General features: G+C 42.0%; 1 protein-coding gene across 1 annotated transcript in view; it reads left to right on the top strand.

The window, feature by feature from the left end:
• Positions 1 to 9,546, top strand: part of AMMECR1 (AMMECR nuclear protein 1) — a 115,445-nt gene extending 105,899 nt beyond the window's left edge. The window contains exons 4-6 of the mRNA XM_041741116.1: positions 1,251 to 1,341; positions 2,785 to 2,881; positions 5,102 to 9,546. Coding sequence (XP_041597050.1) covers positions 1,251 to 1,341; positions 2,785 to 2,881; positions 5,102 to 5,216 — 303 coding nt within the window. The 3' untranslated portion in view covers positions 5,217 to 9,546. The remainder of the gene's footprint in view (positions 1 to 1,250; positions 1,342 to 2,784; positions 2,882 to 5,101) is intronic.
• The last annotated feature ends 9,961 nt before the right edge of the window (positions 9,547 to 19,507 follow it).

Genomic DNA, 19,507 nt, shown 5'->3' with positions numbered 1-19,507 from the left:
CCTCCCTCAGGTCCCTCACACTGCACTTGGGGACCATTGATCTAAAGCGACTGTAGATTTGGGAGAACAGAATGGAGTTGTTAGGCTTTTGAAATTTCACTTATGTTATCAGCGTTTACAAAGAAGACCTTTATGTGATCCTCAGTTCTGTACACGATTCAAGGTGAGGTATGAGGGGAAAAAGATTCCTTCTGACTAGGTGCTAATCAGAGAAAAAGGATGTAACTTTCTTAAAACACTACCAAAAAATTGCCCACGTTTACTTAGAGAACTCTCTTGCTTGAGGCATCACCAAAAGTTTGCTTCACATAAAGTTAGAGGGATCTCTGGGTTAATATATAAGAAACTGCGTTAAAAAAAATAAAAAGAAAAAAGTAACTGCAAAAAATACCCTGCCCTAAAGTGATTCGAGATCTTTACCACTTGTAAATTTATCAGGAGTGTATGAGGGCAGTGGTGTAGACAGTGAGGGCTTCCCACAGGCCCACTGTAAGCCATAACATATATTTTAGAGGGGCGCCTGGGTGGCTCAGTGGTTGGGCGTCTGCCTTTGGCACAGGTCGTGATCCCAGGATCCAGGGATCGAGTCCCACATCAGGCTCCCTGCAGGGAACCTACTTCTCCCTCTGCTTGTATCTCTGCCTCTCTCTGTGTGTCTCTCATGAATAGATGAATAAAATCTTAAAAAAAATATTACAGGGAACACGGGATGATGTCAGATCTGGTTATGTTGGCTTTTTTCAGCCTTATCTGGGGTTGCTCATCTATGTACAATTTGAGGTTTTGAAGAGACAAGACAGCTTGGGAAGGGAGTCGGCAGCCCCAGAAGTTTCAGAACTTCATCTGAAGTGGCAATTGTACCTGAAAACACAAGGCGTGTCTGCTGTCTCTTTGAAGTCAGTTCCCTTGCTCTAGTTACCTAGTGTCAGGAGCCACAGTTTGGGAGTGGGGTTGGAGTTCTTGTCCTTGACTGCCTCATTCTGCACACAGCAGAATGGTTGTTCCTGTGCCAGATAGAATAGCTTAGCCTAGCACACACTGCAGACATGTCGGTCAATGTTTTTGGTCTCTGTGGCCATCATAATGGCCCTCAAACCCAAAGTCAGCACTTTGGAAGGAGAGAAATGATATATATGTGCCCTTCCAAAAACAAGGGGAAAGGAAGAACTGCATTTTCTTGAAAATTAAATTTTAAAGTTTTCTGTTTCTGTGGAGAAGACGATACTAATAAAACTGCCGATTTCTTTCAGGTGGGTGTACATGGCATTAGAATAGAATTCATCAATGAAAAAGGATCAAAACGCACCGCCACCTACCTACCGGAGGTTGCAAAGGAGCAAGGTCATGGTTGTACTTTATATTTCGCATGATCTGGTGGAGAATTTGAATAGTACAAACTGAAATGCAATATGTGACCTTGCAGTTATGTCTGATAATTGACCAGTGTCAAATGAGAAGAAATGATTCTTCCATCACTGCCACTGCAATGTCTGTATGAAATCGGTGAATAACTCACACAGAGGTTGAATCTCTGTGCCCAAGGTTGATAGTGGAAACCCACGAATGGGTTATTTCCCCAAAGCAAAGACTTGTAGAAGTTGGGTTTTCTTTTAAGGCAGTGAATATGAATTTGAAGTGCCATTTGCCCATATCCCATCGTGCTGTAGCCTTTTGCCACAAACAAGCCTTCTGTCTAACAGTCAGCCGCCCAGGACATTGTCAATATCAAATGTGTCCTTGTTAGGTGGCTGCCTGGTGCTCCTTCAGCCACTGTGAGGGTTGTAGGTTTCCCATTAAGATTAGAAGCACGGAGACCACATGAAGTCTTAGTGTTTTATCTGCTTGGTCTGCACTTCCTCATCAAACATTTTTCTGTTTTTGCACATAGAACACAAATCTTTATGAACTCCCACTGTAACACAAAAGAATTCTTCATTCCATAGCACTTTGTCCTTTCTAGCAACTACAAAATTCTAGTTTTTTAACATTAGTTGAAATAAATATTTCTTCTGTATCTTATAGAGGTTTTTTTGTTTGTTGTTTTGATCATCAGAAAGGATCTCTAATTGGATTTCCCTCATGTTTGGTTCATGTGAATGTGAGCTATTTAACTGTACAATTTAACAGCATTAGATAACCCACAGACAAGGGAGTTTGTCTTTAAGACAGCTATTGGAAGATTTATTTGGGTTGCTTTTGAAAATGTCTCAATCCTGTAGTTCCTTTGGCTTTGTAAAGGATGGGGTGGGGGGCTCAGATATTAAGTATACCATCCCACATCAAAACCAATAAAAATGCCTTCGCATACTTCACACAAATACACGTGACTGACTCCTGAAGATACCATTGGGGACAGTAAATTACCATGAGTTAGCATGGGAATCCTAACTACTACAGAGTTGGCACAATGACATCTAGGCTTTTCCCTCCCTTTTAAAGATGTCACTGTTAGAGAAGAGGGCAGTGTCCGTGGTTTGCTCCCGAGTCTCTACTGAGCAGTCACTGCCAGACTCTTAGACTTCCTGTCTTTGAATGCAGTTGAGATAAAAAAAAAAGCCAATGTTGTCAGCCATCATGGGTAGCTAGAACTTGAGGTATGCAGTGGTGAACCTGCTTCCATATGAGAGGAAAGCTTAGCTCTTTTGTGTGACTGTTTTTAGGACCAAAGGAGTTGATGGCATTTGGTGACAGTGATAGCTGACCTCTACAAAGTCATTTTGTATTTGACTAAAAGTGCTTGTGACATGTGCTTGACTGGTATTTTATCTGGTCTACTTTCCACAGGATGGGACCATATTCAGACCATAGACTCCTTACTGAGGAAAGGAGGATATAAAGCTCCGATTACTAATGAATTCAGGAAAACCATAAAACTGACCAGGTACAGAAGGTGTTTTCTAGCACAAGGCTAACCAGTACCTTTCGATGCATATGTCTATAACCCTTTGGTTTCTTTGGTCTTTCTTACTTGCTTCTCTTTTCTGAAACAGAATGGAAATGAATTTCAGGGCTATACTGGGGGTGGATATGATGGAACTCTGCTTGGCAGTAAAGCCTGTGTGATGTACGAGCCCATCCTTCCAACCTTTAGCTCTGTGTGATTACTCTGGCTTTACACGAGCAAGTCTTCTGAGCTTGTGCACCATATTATTGAAGAAAGTTACTGGAATTAGCCATTGGCCAGCTTTTGACATTGCTTAGCAGAACCCCTGGATTCTGATAAGCACTCCTCAAATTTGAATTTATCTTTAGGATGTTGGCAGTGATAGAAGTCTACCATGAAAGCTTACTGAAAAATCACAATTGAGCTAGACTAACAAATGCCAAATACATTTCCAAATGGGATGATAGGGATACTTATTTTTTAAAAACATCCAACATTTTAGGAAAATGGATTACCGTTTCCATTTGTTTCAATTCCATAGAGCTACAATGAATGCTTATAGTCTAAAAATGGACTTTTCCCAGCTCTGAGGAGTTACAAATTTGAAAATGCCTCCCTCTCTGCTTTCCCTGAGTTCAAGTCTAGGAGAATAGAAGGGCATGTACAAAAATAATTATTCATATAAGGCAGAATGTGATGGATGATGTGAGGTCATAAAGTAGGAAAAGAGGACTTCCAGGAGGGGTGGGGTTAGATAACATAAAATTTCAGAGTGGAAGTAGATTTGAGACTAGGCTGGAAGAATGGGTAGAATATTTATTTGAGGGTGAGGGAGGCAAGGATTCATTTAGTGAGTCAAGGCATGTGGGTGGTGAAGTACAGAGCTAAGTTCTGAGGAATGTTCAGTCGTCTGATTTGGCTGGTTTTTCAGTGCGCATAGAGAAAGTGGTTATTAGAGTGAAACATGGCCCAGAGGGTGGGTTGGGTCATATCATGGAGGGCCTTGAGTTTCCAGCTAAGAAATATAGACCTGACTCGAGAGGCAGTAAGTAGCCATTGAAGGGCTTGAAACAGGTGTATTTGGGAAGGTTTAAGATGGGAATGGGAAACAGGAAAAGGAGGTAGAAGACATTGCTCTTACCTAAGAATCTGAGGCAGCCATCCAAAGAAGGTGAAATGGTAGCCTTAATAAGAGCTGTGGCAGTGGGATGGAAAGAAAGGCACAAACAGATGAGAAGACACTGGAAGAAACGAAAGGCCCTAGTCATCATTCAGAAGTAGGGGAGAGGAACAAGTCAAGGCTTTACTCTGGATAAAAAAAAACACCAAGGCACCACAGCACCTTTTAACTAAGGGAGGGACCGAAGGAGGAGAGTCACATTTATGCATTGGTTCTGGATTTGAAGTGCTTCCTGGGGTATCTGTATAGGAATGTCCCATGTGTCACCAAAAACATACATAGATAGAACTCATGGCCAGAGATGGTGATTGGGGATCATCCGTGATGAGGTCATAGTTGAAGGTATAAGGCAGGGCTCCCTGAGGGAGCACAGAGAGTATAGGGTCAAAAGAACCGAAGGGAGAAACCTAGTAAAATCCTTCCAGGAAGGAGCGGTAGGAATAGTCAGAGATATAAGGAGCAGCCTGAGAGCCGGCAGGGGGTGGGGGTGGGGGTGAGAGGGAAGAACTAGGGACATGTGGGATTGTAGAACCCATGGCACAGGAGAGCTTCAGACAGGGAATGGTGTGTGGTCTCATAATGGAGAGGTCAAACCCTTCTGAAAGAGCAGTTTCCATGGAAGAGGAGCCAAGGAACACCAGGCTGAGGATAGCCTGAGATGAAGGGCTGCTAAAAGAGGGAAAGTCTTAGAAGGAGTAGTCAAGTGAATGAGAGGCATACACAATGGCAATAGGTTGGGCTTTCCTCTGTTCCTTCCTGTTAGCAAACTGGGGCCTGGCGGGGTGGGCACGAAAATTTCTAGAACAATTGAAACCAGGAGTAGTAAAGCAGAAAGAACACTGGACTCAGACTTTGGATTCCTGGGTTTGGAGCTCAGCTTTGCCACTTGGCTGCATGGCATTGGGGCAGTCACGACTTCTCTCTGGACCTCTGTTTCTCCTGGTCTGTAGAGTTACCCCTGAGGTCCCTTCCAGCTCTGACATTGGTGTGTCATCTATTTCTTGATGTTAACTTTGTCTCTTCCCTGACTTTTTCAGGTACCGTAGTGAAAAGATGACCCTGAGCTATGCTGAATACCTTGCTCATCGCCAGCATCATCATTTCCAAAATGGCATTGGGCATCCCCTTCCGCCATACAACCATTATTCCTGACACTGAGCCGCAAAGCCAGTCATTGGGCCTCTCTGCAGACCTCTTCCCAGGAGACCCTACCCCTTCTTGGTCTAGCTATCTCTTTTACTGTACCATTTTATGATGATAGTTTCCGTTGCCATGATGAAGCTTGGACATCATCAGTATCATCATGGTAACGGGTAGGAAAATGGCATTTGTTTAAGAAGATTCTGTTTTATTATTTTTAGATCATTGATTTTTTTTGCAGCATATATAACTTCTGGGGTTTTCTTTCCTCACCATATTATGTAGAATTTTGCTTTGCTCTCTCAATCAGGGTTCTGCATTTCTGTCCTTACCTTCCCTCCTACTTTCCTTCCTTTTGATCTCTTCCCTCCTTCTTTCGACTGTGGATGGAAGAAATTGTGCAGTTTTTCAGGATTCTATTTAGGTTGTTCTCTAGTTTTTCCTCAGTAAGATAAAGAAGTTTTGATAGCTGAGCTTGGAAGCAAATTCATATCATATTCAGGTATTTGTGTGCTACTCTTGAATTTGTCTAAAATGCATTTTGCTATGAGAGCAAAGTATGTGGGTCTTCACTCCTTAGGTGTTTTTCCCATGGTTAAAATATATGAACTTTAGTTCTAGCATAGAACATTTGGAGGCCCATGCTAGGGCTTGTCACAGAGAAATCATTCATGCCTATTGTGCTGGTTATCATAGAAGAGATGGCTTCATCATTTTATAGAACCAACTTACAGACTACAACACTGTTTTAATAAAGTACAAGCTACCTTTCAGATATGCTACAGAAATCATTTTGAAGAGCAGCAAAGATCAGGAAGAGAGCGGATACAGAATTTAGTGCCTTTGAGAAGAATATAATTAAATGGAATTAAGAGAGGTTAGGGGGAAAAGGCAATTTAGAGATCTATTCTTATAAAATTTTATTGTGTCTATATGTGAAACAGCAGATTAGACAAATTCCTTACTCTTAAGTATTTTTTTAAGGTGAAAAAATTTATTTTGAGCAGAGAACCAAAAAGAGACATTTGTCTATTATATATTAATTTAAATCTGTTAGCTTTAGGTTTCAACAAGTCATGATTGGCCAGAGACAATTTTAGCTACTATTTAAAGAAATAGTAAAGAATAATCTAGTGAAACAAAAGTTCATATATGCCATGATTTCAGATACGTCTGTCACGGGGACAAGACTGGAGTCTTTCTGCACTACATACTTTTGATAGAAACACATTTACTATGTTGATAAGATGTTATGTTACACCTATGAAAATGGAGCTGGCATTTAGAAATGATAGAGTTATTAGAGCCCAGCCCATTTGCAGGGTTGGTCTTCCCATGGTGCATACAAAGAGAACTTGCTAACATCAGGAGGAGTAGGAGTTTCATGTGTCTGTCCCTAGGAAAAATGATAGATGATTCTGGAGAAAGATTACCTTCATTTTACTATAGTAAATATGTGTGTGTATGTGTGTGTGTGTATTTGTGTGTAATTTTTTTCAAATAGGAAACCAGTATATCAAGTGATGACTAGAAGTATGGTGCAGAATATACATAGCCTAAAACTCTGAGATGTCACTGAATCTCAAAAATGGCAGAGCTTATACATAAAATCGGCCGTGACAAGTGACAGACTGCTAGTTCCGAATTCAAAAACCCTTTCCCAGTTTGTGAGCTGATTTGCCTGAATTCCTTCTGCCCACCACTGTGGCAGAGGAAACTGCTTTAGTTTTTTATGAGAGTCCTTGGAGATCTGTTGGTAGTCCCTCATCCACAGTGCTCATTGTGGAAATAACCATGGTCAGTTGTGATGCCTTAACTAAGAAGCCAATTGTTAGCCTGAAATGCAATCGTGGTAGCCAGTTCCATTGAACCTAGAGATTAGTCAGAGCAAGCTAGCTGTTGGGCCATTGAAAGGGATTTTGAGTCCTCTCGTTTCTCCTTGGGAGCATTTTGGAGCAGATTCATCTTTCAGCATAAAACCAAATGGCTACCTGATGGAGACTTTTTCTTGCCCTTATAGGGAAACTAAACATAAGCTGAATGATATTGTCTGCTGCAAAAAAAAAAAAAAAAAAAAAAAAGTAAATAAAACAAGCAAACCGAGGAGAGACAAAATAGATCAATATTGACCCATCTTATCCATCATCTCATCAGTTTAGCAGGCTCCTCATCCTGGGTGAGCTTGTGGTTAGAAGTTGTTTGTTGTTGTTATTGTTATTGTTGTTTTTAAGAAAAGATCTATATGACATACATATGTGTGTGTATACATATGCTTACATGTACATACATACATATGTGTGTTTATGTATTTAACGGTGCTAATCAATCTTGAGCAGGTCACGTGACTGGTCATGCGGACTCTAAAATCATATCAGATTTTTAAAAAATTCTTGATATATGCAGATGTTATACAGATTTTTTTTCTTACCAGTGTAATAATGTTATACTGAAGAAATAACCATCCTGCAGGCTTCAGAGGACAAGGTCAGCAATATTTCCCACCATGGCTTGGGGGGAAAGGATAGTTTTGTCTCCTTTTGTTTTCAAATTAATGCACAGTGCATTTTTTTGTCTCTAGCTGTTGACTAAAAAGACTTTGTTGCATAAAGAGTGTCGTACAAACTGTAATGGTGTGCTTCAAACGAATGAATGCTAGGCCCTTTCACCTTCATAGGATATTACAAAGCTGTTAAATACGTGGTTTGAATTAACTTTGAACATGTCGAAATATGTAGCATGTGTTTTTAACTCAGACGAAGATTCGGATTGCACATGTTGTGTTTTCGCCATTTGTGGCTTATTTGTTCAGAAACACAAATGTGAATTGCACTCTTATCACCGGAATATCATGTAAGTTCACTGATCTTTAAACGGCTCAGAAGTAATACTTGAACTTCTTTGAGTAGCACAAAGTTTACATTGCCCCCTTTTAAATGTTAATTAGTTCCGCTTCTGGTTGTTTTCCTTTTTTGTTTCTCAAATGCAACTGGGTATTTTTTCCCCCTCTTGGAAAACAGCACGCATTTTACTTTGGTATGTAGCAAAAGGCTTCCGTTTCTGGAAGGTTCTCTTGTTCTTGAACAAGATCAGCCAGGTACCAGATTCTAAAAAGAACAATTGCCCCCCCATCCCCACACCCCACCCATGCCCCCGACCCCTATTAAGTGGCCTTCGGACTGCACCAGAATGTGTGCTACTACCTGCCCCAGCCTCCCCTACCATGAGAGGTCTGTGTACTTGATGGAGGAAGTGCAAGGTGTGCTCTTGTTCTCCTGCCCTCTTAAAGCACTTGTGAGATTATCAGTCCAGTACACACAGGCCCAGTGCCCAGCACACCGGAAGCTTGCATACTGGCCTCTTTTTGTGTCTTCAAATGTGCAGGAAATTCAAAACTGTCATCTGGAATAGGTTCCATCTCTTAACATGTGTTAGATCAAACCAAAGAAGCCCCCAGCCATGCCCAAATGCTGCTCCAAAAGCCTGCCTTCCAGTCCTTACAAAAACCTTGCAGGATTAAATGTGTTAACTTTTTTATTTTTGTACAGTTTCTAAGTGATTTTTGCTAGTGATGTGAAATTGAATTAAGTTTATTTGAGGGGGTGTCAGCGCCTCCTCCATTGAAATAAACTGGTGACTTTCCTTTTATTTTTTAAAAGCAGAAACCCATTGTGTGCCTCTCGATTTAAGGGTTTCCAATTACATTATTCTGAAGACCAGCATTGATCCTTTATATACAAAGATCTGTTTTCCTTGTTTTTTATTACTGTTTCAGAAGAAGAGAAACCTTTTATTTTGCTCTGGACCTAGTAACTGCGCTGGTACATAGACGCACTGAGAAAACCAACTTTTGTAACCACCTCTGACTGTTTTTGTATATCAGAGTCGCTTACTTTTGAAATACTTGGATCTAGTTTCTAAGTTATTTTAGCGTTTTGTATGTTCCCCAAAATTACTTTGGATCAGTCACCAGCATACTGAGTTCTTGGTGATACAGTGGTGAGACTCGTAATGAGCAAAAGCTACCTGGAGTAGCTCTTCTTTTCCTTCTTTCTTAGAAACCTGTTTTTGGATTATAGTGAGAGATCACAGATTACCTGAAATCCCCTCCAAGTATAACTAGATCCTCCTTCCTTCCACATTTAATTGCTTAATAGTTTGAAGAAACTATTGGAAATGGGCATTTTATATGATATGTATAGCTTGAAATTATGAAAACTGAGTGAACGGGAAAAATGAGGTTTATGTGGGTCTGTAAGGTGTGGCTGTGGAAAGATATTGTAGTAGTTTTGACACTATTGTTACTATCTTTAAAATCATTTACCCAATAAAATGTTAAAACTGAGTTACCGTTTGGTGTCTCTTTCGTCAACCTGCCTGCCTCATCATAAGGATCTCAGTCTTGTGTGTGCTTCTTGATAAAATGCCGACCGTTGAAAGACTTGCAAGCTGATGCCGATTCCTTTCCAAACTGGCACTCGGGAAAGCTATGATTTGCCTGTGTCCTCCTGCCTAACTCTGGATCCTGGCTTGGTGACCAAGTCCAGGCTTTACTGGACAGTCTGCCCTGGCCATGGACCTGAGGCAAGCATCAGATCCGAAGTCTGGTGGTAGTGTGGCTGTGCTTAATTCCACCAGCTCCAAATTTCTTCCGGATCAGTGTGTCATCAGTGGGAGCTGGTTGAGCAGTAGCGGTGCTATCTGGTGACAGCCATCTGGGAAGGTGAGAAGCCTTCCTTCTCTTCTGCCCTCAAGGCTTTGCCACGTTCTCAGTGCAGGAGGGACTTAATCCAAAAATGCCCAAGATGCGGCTGCTCAGAGAGTATACACACTCACACACACACACCCACACTAGCACTGAGAAGGCAAGCTCTTGGTGGCCTACCTCTACCAGCTGTTGCCTTAGCTCTTTCCCTGTGGAGAGGCCACCGAGGACATTGCTCAAATACCTTGGGCTCTAAGTCATTTGCTGTCTCAGTTCTCAATCCTCTGCTGTCCCATGCATATTTTGGGATTAATTGCTGGTGAATACACGCGGGCCGATTTTCTGTTACATTGCCCCAAAGCCCCGCTGCCCGTGTGAATTCGGGCACACATGCTGATGTCAATCACGGTGGCTAAAAATGGCCATCTCAGATCCCGGAGGACGACTGCAGTGTGGAATGGTGCTCCATTAAGTCGGCCATCTGCTTGAGGTTTACTCGGTTCCATCATTCATGTTTAATGGTACATAAGATTTTTTTTTAATGATTTGGACAATATCAATCGGCTTAGGTAGAATGAAGTAATTGCACAAGCCTACAGCATTAATTTTTATCGCATTAGTGGTTAGCTCAATGGTCTGGACAGATTTCAACTTCAATAATCATACTCCTCCTACCTAAATTCTTTGCGGAGCTTCAGCATTTCCTCCCTGGATTTCAGGCCCCACTAGAGCACTCTGGAAATAGCTCCACTGCTTCCAAGAACTGGCGCACGGATGTGTGGGAGGTGGCAGGTCCTGTTGATGGAAAACCCTCTCATGCCCAAGGGTGTCTTATCACTGTGAGCTGGGGGGGCGGGGCAGTCGGCCATGGAGAAATCACAGCTCGGGGGGCAGAGCTGCCAGTGGGGAGAGCTGGTGAATGGCTGCCCAGAGAATAGCTTCTCTCACTTCCTGCAGCTCTGACCACAGGAGCCAAGTGTGGATTTAGGCTCAGCCCTCATTTTTGCCTAGGCTTTCACCTGCAGGAGGAATAGCTGAATGGGAGGATGCAACTGATGCAGGCCCTGGGGATATTGCTTGAACTCCTACGTTAAAAGGCTTCCCTTGACCCTGTAGCTCACGGGACGGGCTCCTGTTCCCCCAGGCCCGTGGAAAGAGATCGTTCAAGAATGGAAGGAGAGATGCCTGGGTGGCTCAGTGGTTGAGTGTCTGCCTTTGGATCAAGTCGTGAACCCAGGGTCCTGGGATCAAGTCCCACGTCGGGGTCCCCGCAGGTAGCCTGCTTCTCTCTCTGCCTATGTCTCTGCCTCTCTTTGTGTGTCTCTCATGAATAAATAAAATCTTAAAAAGAATGGGAGGAAATTGCCTTAGATGCTAAGCACTGTTCTGAAGCCAGTCGACCTCGTCCCAAGAATGTGGCGACAACTGGATTTAAAAATGCCCCTTAGAATATAAATAATAGTGAAAGGGAATAGAAGGGAAGGGAGAAGAAATGGGTAGGAAATATCAGAAAGGGAGACAGAACATGAGAGACTCCTAACTCTGGGAAATGAACTAGGGGTGGTGGAAGGGGAGGAGGGCGGGGGATGGCGGTGAATGGGTGATGGGCACTGAGGGGGGCACTTGACGGGATGAGCACTGGGTGTTATTCTGTATGTTGGCAAATTGAACACCAATAAAAAATAAATTTATTATTTAAAAAAATGTCCCTTAACAGATGACGATCAGATTATACCATCTCAAATTGTTTCAGTGAAGAGGCCCAGAGGCCTGGTAGAGGCCATGTGCTTTATATAACTGACCCATGCTTGCCGACTCCCATCATGACAGATGATCACATTAGTTGGACAGAGGTTAGATGTACGGTGCGCTAAGTACAGAGCGCACAGCTGGGTGGTGGCCGTGTAACGTGCCTCTCTGCTCACCAACTGCCCTGGCGTCCTTGAACTCACGCTCCCTTTCTAAAAAGACACAACTGAGTCACAAGGGGTTGGTCATTTGTTCAACCTCTGGTCTCCCTCCATGGTGGAAGACTCTGCTTTTTTATTAAAAGCTTAGCTGACATCTCATATGAAAGAGATGAGATGAAGAGCAGTATTGTGTTAGTCTACATTACAATTGTCCACCGGTTACTTTTAAAGTTCATGAGAATGACAAGGCTGTTCAGATGACTATAAAAATTTATAATCGGGGCAACAGATGATAGAAGCAGAGCCTCAGCACCCCATTTATTTCTTCACCCCATTTTGGCTGTCCCACAGCAAGAAGGTACTGATTTGCACATAGAAGAGGGGAAGGATCTTACTCCTATAGTCTTAGGATAGTGGGTAAGCATAGGCCTAAACCGTAAAATCCTGGTGTGGTCACGGCCTTCTGATCCATGATTGACAAGGCCTACAAGAAGTTCAGGCAGAAAAAACGTCGCTCTTGAGGTTTGCACAGAAACGAGGTCACTCCACTTCTCCCACTAACCCACTGGTGGCCTTCGATGGCCATTCTGGATGTATGACATTAGGTATGTTAGGGGTTTTTTCAGGTTGTATTACAGTTTTTAAATACCATACGTTTTATGCACACATATTTGGAAGCAAGTGTTCATGGAAATTTGGATCAGTTCCAGCAACACCAGGTCCCACAGGACAATCTGAAAACCACTGCTGGAGCCCCAACACACCCAGTTATTTTGAGAGCCTTTGGCAAGCTGTCATCTCATCTCCTTTTCCACTCTGGCCTTTTCCTCCCAAATGTCAGGCTCATTGCGATCCATCAATATTTACTGAGTGCCTATTCCCACAGAGACATGGCACCGTGCTTGGTGCCATAGCATAATTTCATAAAACAAATGAATGGTCTACTGGGAGCTAGGGGCTCTGGGACATCCAAGTTTGGTCTAGTTGGGGAAAGTAGTTCAGAGTGGGGGCCCAGGCAACATTGGACTGGCTTTATGGGGTTCCCCTAAATTGCTTCCACTTCAGAATGGCACTAGAGCAGAAGTGTAGCTTCCCCTGTGGGAACATGGCATTGCTCTGGCCACCCCCAGCATGTTGGCAGCAGAAGCCACCCTGCACCGAGCACAGTTGTGATCTGTTTGTTGAGTGGAGGAGGAGACTGTCTCTTCCTGCAACGTAGCTATCTTGCTGCTGAGCAGCAATGTGCAAAGTGGTCAAGAAAGAAAATATGTGATCGGAGAAGACATAGGTTTATGGACATGCAGACTGGCATTTGGTGGTGGAAAGTTTTGCTTCTTACTGCAGAGCTGCCCTCTCAAAGACTTCAGGTGCTTCCCATGACCAGGAGAGAGAGAACAGCATGGAGAGAGACTAGGCCTTTTGCTCTAAGAAGACTTGAGGCTGGAGGAGCCGAAGAAGGCTTATAGTGTACCAACTGGGGGAAAGAATCTATTCATGGAGCAGGAGGAGAGGGAGGATGGTAGGGGTAACCCACCCAGAAAGGAAACCCAGAGTCCCTTTCGATTTAACTTTCACCTGCTACGTAGGGCAGGAAGGCAGGAAGGCAGTATTAAATTTGGATATTATAAAACAGGAAGCACAGCTGGTACACAATACAACATGTAAGTCACATCTGAGCCGACAGGAAGCTGCTGAGAGCTGGAGTCATTGCCTAAACACCAGGCTGATTTGAAACTAAGAGTTGCTCTGGTCACTTTTCATCGAACGAGCATTTCTGTCCAAACGGTATTCTGGAATGATCCAAGGTTACGGTAGGTATCAACACGTCCAAGTGGATTTGTGCCCATCCGCACAGGAGATAGGGGTTGACCGAACAGCTGGGCGGGGCAATCATAGTGCCTACTCCCACATATCCTGGCAGAGTAGAAAAGGGTGTTTTGGGCTGGAGAAAGCGGGAAACCCCCATCTTTTTTGAAGGGCAGTCCAAGTGTGAGTAGGGCACACATTTCCCTAAACTTTCTCCACTCCCAACATTCGAATGGATTCCAGGAACTCTGCATGGAGACACTGCCACCCCGCTGGCACAGGCCTCAGCCATGGCTCCTTTCCCAGAACTGTGGCCAGAGACAGCGATGGGTGGGCACAGTAACCTCTGTACATGCAGCCATGCCCTGTGGTGTCTTGATTCTGGTTTACCTTGCCTACCATACATGGTGCACGCAACACACAAGTGATGGGGTTGGAAAGGGGGCATGGGATTAATACATGGTTGCTCAAATAGGATGCGATTGCCCCGGTGGGGTAATCCTTCTTCCACCACTTGGGTTTATACCACTCCAGAAGAATCTGCAGGCTTGGAGAGGGTCAACAAGAAATCGCTAATAGCCCTACACTGGGAAAATGCAGGCGACACTCTTTGCTCTAAGGAAGTTTACACAGTGAGGCCTGCAGGCAGGGCACACAGAATCCTTGAGAGGTAAAAAGAAGCTCCCTTCTTTTCGCCTCCTTTGTTTGACATTGCCTTTCATTGAGGTGAACTTCACATAACATGCAATGAACCACTTTAAAGCACACAATTCTGTGATATTCAGTGTATTTACACTGTCCTGCAACCACCACTCTCTCTAGTTTAAAACTTTTTCAGGGCAGCCAGGGTGGCTCAGTGGTTTAGCGCCGCCTTCAGCCCAGGGCCTGATCCTGGAGGCCCGGGATCGAGTCCCACTTCGGGCTCCCTACATGGAGCCTGCTTCTCCTTCTGCTTGTCTCTCTCTCTCTCTCTCTCTCTCTCTCTGTCTATGAATAAATAAATAAAATCTTAAAAAAAAACCTTTTTCATCAATCCATAAAAACACCCCTCCCCACCAAGAGGTCACGCCCCCTTTTCCCCTTATCCATCCCCTAAGGAACCTCTAATGTTCTTTCAGTCTCTGGGAATTTACATATCCTGGATATGTATCACACACATGGAGTCATACGATATGTGACCTTTCGTCACTAGCTTCTTTTACTTAGCGTCAAGGGTTTGAGGTCCATCTAAGTCATGGCGAGTTTGAGTACCTCACTTTTGTGGCCGAATGATATTTCATTGCATGGCTGTACCACAGCCGGCTTATCTATTTATCCACCCATGAACGCTTCGGCTCTGACAACCATTTGGCTCTTAGGAATAACACTGCCATCAATATTTGTGTCTGAGTGTCTCTGTTGGCATACGTTTTCATTTCTCCTGGGTCTATACTTAGGCGTGGAATTGCTGGCTCATACAGTCATTCTATGTTGACCGTTTTGAGGAACTATAAAACTTTTCCCACCAGTCATGTATGCAGGTTTCAATTTGGCCACATCCTCACCAATACCTGTTAGTGTCTGACCATGGTCGTCTCGTGTGTGAACTGACAGCTCACTGTGATTGTGATTTGCATTTCGTTAATGACCAGCGAGGTTGAAACACCTTTTCATGAGCTAATTGGTCCAATTGTATGACTTCTTTGGAGAAATGTCTATTCAGGTCCTTTATCCAGTTTTTAATTGGGTTGTCTTTTGCGGTGTTGTAGTGATACACATACTGGTACATATGTATGTACCAGTGTGTATTTGTGTATATATGTGTGTGTGTATACTTGTGTATATATACATATATATATATGTATGTATCTCAGATATTAAACCCTTTATCAGAGAAATAATTTGAAAATATTTTCTCCCACTCTATTATTGGTCTTTTTCACATTCTTTCTAATGTTCTTTGATGAACAAAACTTTCTAGCTTTGATGAATCCAATGTATCTATGTTTTTCTTTTGTTACTTATGTTTTTGGTGTCAGACCTAAGAATCGATTGCCAAGTGCTAGGTCATAAAGATTTATCCCTATGTTTTCTTCTAATAGTTTTACGCCCTATCTTTAGAGTGTTGATCGATTTGGGGTTAATCTTTACATGTGCTGTGAGGTAGAGGCCCCAATTACATTCTTTTGAACATGGTTTTCAGTTGTCCTGATACTGTTTGTTGAAAAAGCTATTCTTTCCCCCATGGAATGGTCTGGGCACCCTTATCGAAAATCAATTGACCACAGAGGTTTCGGTTTATTTCTGGACTCTCAATTCTATTCCATTGGTCTATATGTCTACCTGTACCATGCTGTTTTGATCACTCTAGTTTTATAGTAAGTTTTGAAATTGGGAGGTGTGAGTCCCCCTGCCTTGTTTTCCTTTTCCACCACTGTTTGAGTTATTCAAGGATTCTTGAGATTTCTTATAGATTTGAGGGTTGGCTTTTCCCTTTTTGAAAAAAAAAAAAACATTGGACTTCTGATAGGGGTTGCATTGAATCTGTAGATTGCTTTAGGGCCTGTTGCCATCTGAATATTAAGTCTTCCAATCCATGAGCACCTAGGTGCCTTCCCATTTATTTTAGTCTACTTTTATTTTTTTCAGAAATACTTTATAGTTTTCAGTTATAAGCCTTTTACCTCCTTGGTTAAATTTATTCCTAAGAATCTTATTATATTGGATACTATTATAAATGGAATTGTTTCTCTTAACTTCCTTTTTAGATCGTTCATTACTGGCATTTAGAAACACCACTGATTTTTGTGCATTGATCTTATATCCTGTAACTAAACTTTTCTTACTTTCCTTCCTTCCTTTTTTCTTTCTTTTCTTTTCCTTCCTTCCTTCCTTCCTTCCTTCCTTCCTTCCTTCCTTCCTCTCTTCCCTTCTTCCTCTCTGCCTCTTTCTTTCTTACATACTAGTAGTGTGTATGTGTGTGTGTGTGTATCTATTTTATTGGGTTTTTTAAAGGATTTTATTTATTTATTCATGAGAGACACAGAGAGGGAGCGAGAGAGGCAGAGACAGAAGCATGCTTCATGCAGGGAGCCTGACGTGGGACTTGATCCCGGGACTCCAGGATCATGCCCCTGGCCGAAGGCCGGCACTAAACCCGCTGAGCCACTCAGGGATCCCTTTTATTAGGTTTTATAGAGAGAGAATCATATCACCTGCAAATATAGTCTTACTTCTTCCTTTCCATTTTGGGTGTCTTTTGTTTCTTTCTCTAATTGTTCTGGCTAGGATTTCCAATGCTAAATAGCAGAGGTAAAAGCTGACATTATTGTCTTGTTTCTCATCTCAAGGGGAAGACTTTAAATCTTTCACCACTGAGTATGATTTTAGCTGTGGGTCTATCATAAATGCCCTTTATCACGCTGAGGTACTTGACTTCTCTTCCTAGTTTGTTAAATGTTTTTGTCATGAAAGCATGTTGATTTTTGTCAAATGCTTTTTCTCTTTTGAAATGATCATTTCTCCTTTGTTCTATTAATGTGGTGTACTACATTGGTCGATTTTTTAAAAAGATTTTATTTATTTATTCATGACAGACAGAGAGAGAGAGAGAGGCAGAGACACAGGACTCAATCCAGTGTCTCCAGGATCACACCCCAGGCGGAAGGTGGCACTAAACCGCTGGGCCACCGAGGCTGCCTTTGATTTTTTTAAAGTAGGCTCCATATACTGTGTGGAGCCCTACATGGGGCTTAAACTCACAACCCTGAGATCAAGACCTGAGCTGAGATGGAGTCAGACACCTAACCAATTGAGCCACTCAGGTGTTCCATTTGTTGATTTTTTTTTTTTTAAATGTCAAACTACCCCTTCATTTCTGGGATAAATCCCACTGGGTCATGCGGAATGATCCTTTTAATGTGCTGTTGGATTTGGTTTGCTGATACTTTGTTGAGGACTTGGGTGTCTATATTCATAGTGGAAGCTGGTCTATGGCTTTCTTATGGTATCTTTGGCTTTTGTATTGAGGTAATGCTGGCTTTATTGAATGTGTTAGGAAGTGTTCCTTTCTCTTCTATTTTTGGAAGATTTTGAATAGAATTATTGCCAAATCTTTTTATGTTTGGTAGAATTCACCAGCGAAACCTGGGGTTTTCCTAGTGGGAGGTTTTAGATTCTGATTTCATGTCTTTACTTATTATAGGTCTATTGAGCTTTTCTATTTTTTCTTGAGTCAATTTTGAGAATTTGTGTGTTTCTGGGAACTTGTCTGTTTCCTGAAGATTAATTTATTGGCATACAACTGCTTATAGTGTTCTCTGATAATATTTATACGTTTTGTAAGGTTGGTGGTAACATCCCCGCTTTCCTTTCCAATTTTAGTTATTTGTGTCTTTTTCCTCTAATGAGTATAGCTCAAGTTTGGTCAATTTTGTTGACCTTTTAAATAACAAACTATTGGTTTCATTGGCTCTATTTTTTTCTACTCTTGTTTTCATTTACCTCTGCCCTAATCTTTATTATTTCTTTCCTTCTGTTGGCTTTAGGTGTCGTTTGTTCTTCTTTTTCTAGTTCCTCAAGGTATAAAGTTAGGGTGTTGCTTTCAGAGCTTCCTTTTTAATGTGTTTATAGCTATCAATTCAACTCCGAACACTGCCTTCAGCATATCCTATAAGTTTTGGTATACTGTACTTTCATTCATCACAGAGCATTTTCTAATTTTCCTAGTGACTTCTTCTTTGTAACCCATTGGCTAAGAGTGGGTTGTTTCATTTCCACATATTTGCATTTTTTTTTCCAGTTTTCCTTCTCTTATTGATTTCTGGCCTCATTCCATTTGGTCAGAGAAGATACTTTGTATGATTTCCATCTTTTAAGACTTATTGAGAATTGTTTTATGGTCTAACATATGGTCTATCCTGGAGACCTGGAGAATGTCCCATGTACATTTAAGAAGAATGTGTGCTCTGTTCTTGTTGGGTGTTCTGTGTATGTCTTTGAGGTCCAGGTGATTTATAGTGCTGTCCAAGTCCTCCATCCCTTGTTGATCTATTATCTAAAGCAGGATATAGAAGTTCCCGCCTATTACTATAGAACTGTTTTTACCATCAATTCTGTCAATGTTTCCTTCATATCTTTTAAATCTCTATTGTTTGGTGTCTATGTTTATAATAGTTATATCTTCTTGATGAATTGATTCTTTTATCAATAAAAAATGACTATCTTTGCCTGTTGTAACAATTTGTCACTTAAAATCTATTTGGCCTGTTATGATTTAGCCACCCCAGTTCTCTTCTGGTGACCACTATTTCCACTGACTATCTTTTTCATCCTTTCATTTTGAATCCACTTGTGTCTCTGGGCATACACTGAGTATTTCATAAGCAGGATAGAGTTAGATCATGTCTTTTTGTCATCCACTTTGCCAATATCTTCCTTTTAATTGGCAAGTTTAATCCATTTACATTTAGTGATTACTGACAATGAAGGACTTTTTTTCTGCTATTGTGCTAATTGTTTTCTGTATGGCATGTCTCTTTTTGTTCCTCGGTTCCTCCAGTACTGCCTTCGTTTGTGTCTGATGGATTTTTTTCCCTTGTGGATCATTTTGACTCCCTCTTCCTTTTCTATTTCTTTCATTTATCTTCTTAGTGGTTACCATGGGGATTATGGTTAACATCCTAAATTTATAACACTCTAGCTTGATCACCTTTTTCTTTTCCTTTTCAAATAGACTGCAATTTTAGAGCAGTTTTAGGTTCACAGCAAAGTTGAGGAGAAAATTCAGAGAGTTCCCATATACTCACTGCCTGCAACCTTGCCCTCCTCACACAGCCTCCCCACCCCACTATCAATTTCCCCACAACAGAGTGGTACATTTCTTACAACTGATGTACCTACACTGA

Source organism: Vulpes lagopus, chromosome X, assembly GCF_018345385.1.
Source record: "Vulpes lagopus strain Blue_001 chromosome X, ASM1834538v1, whole genome shotgun sequence".
Classification (NCBI taxonomy): domain Eukaryota; kingdom Metazoa; phylum Chordata; class Mammalia; order Carnivora; family Canidae; genus Vulpes; species Vulpes lagopus.
Note: the sequence above shows the minus strand (reverse complement) of the source record. Positions and strands in the feature narration are given on the sequence as shown.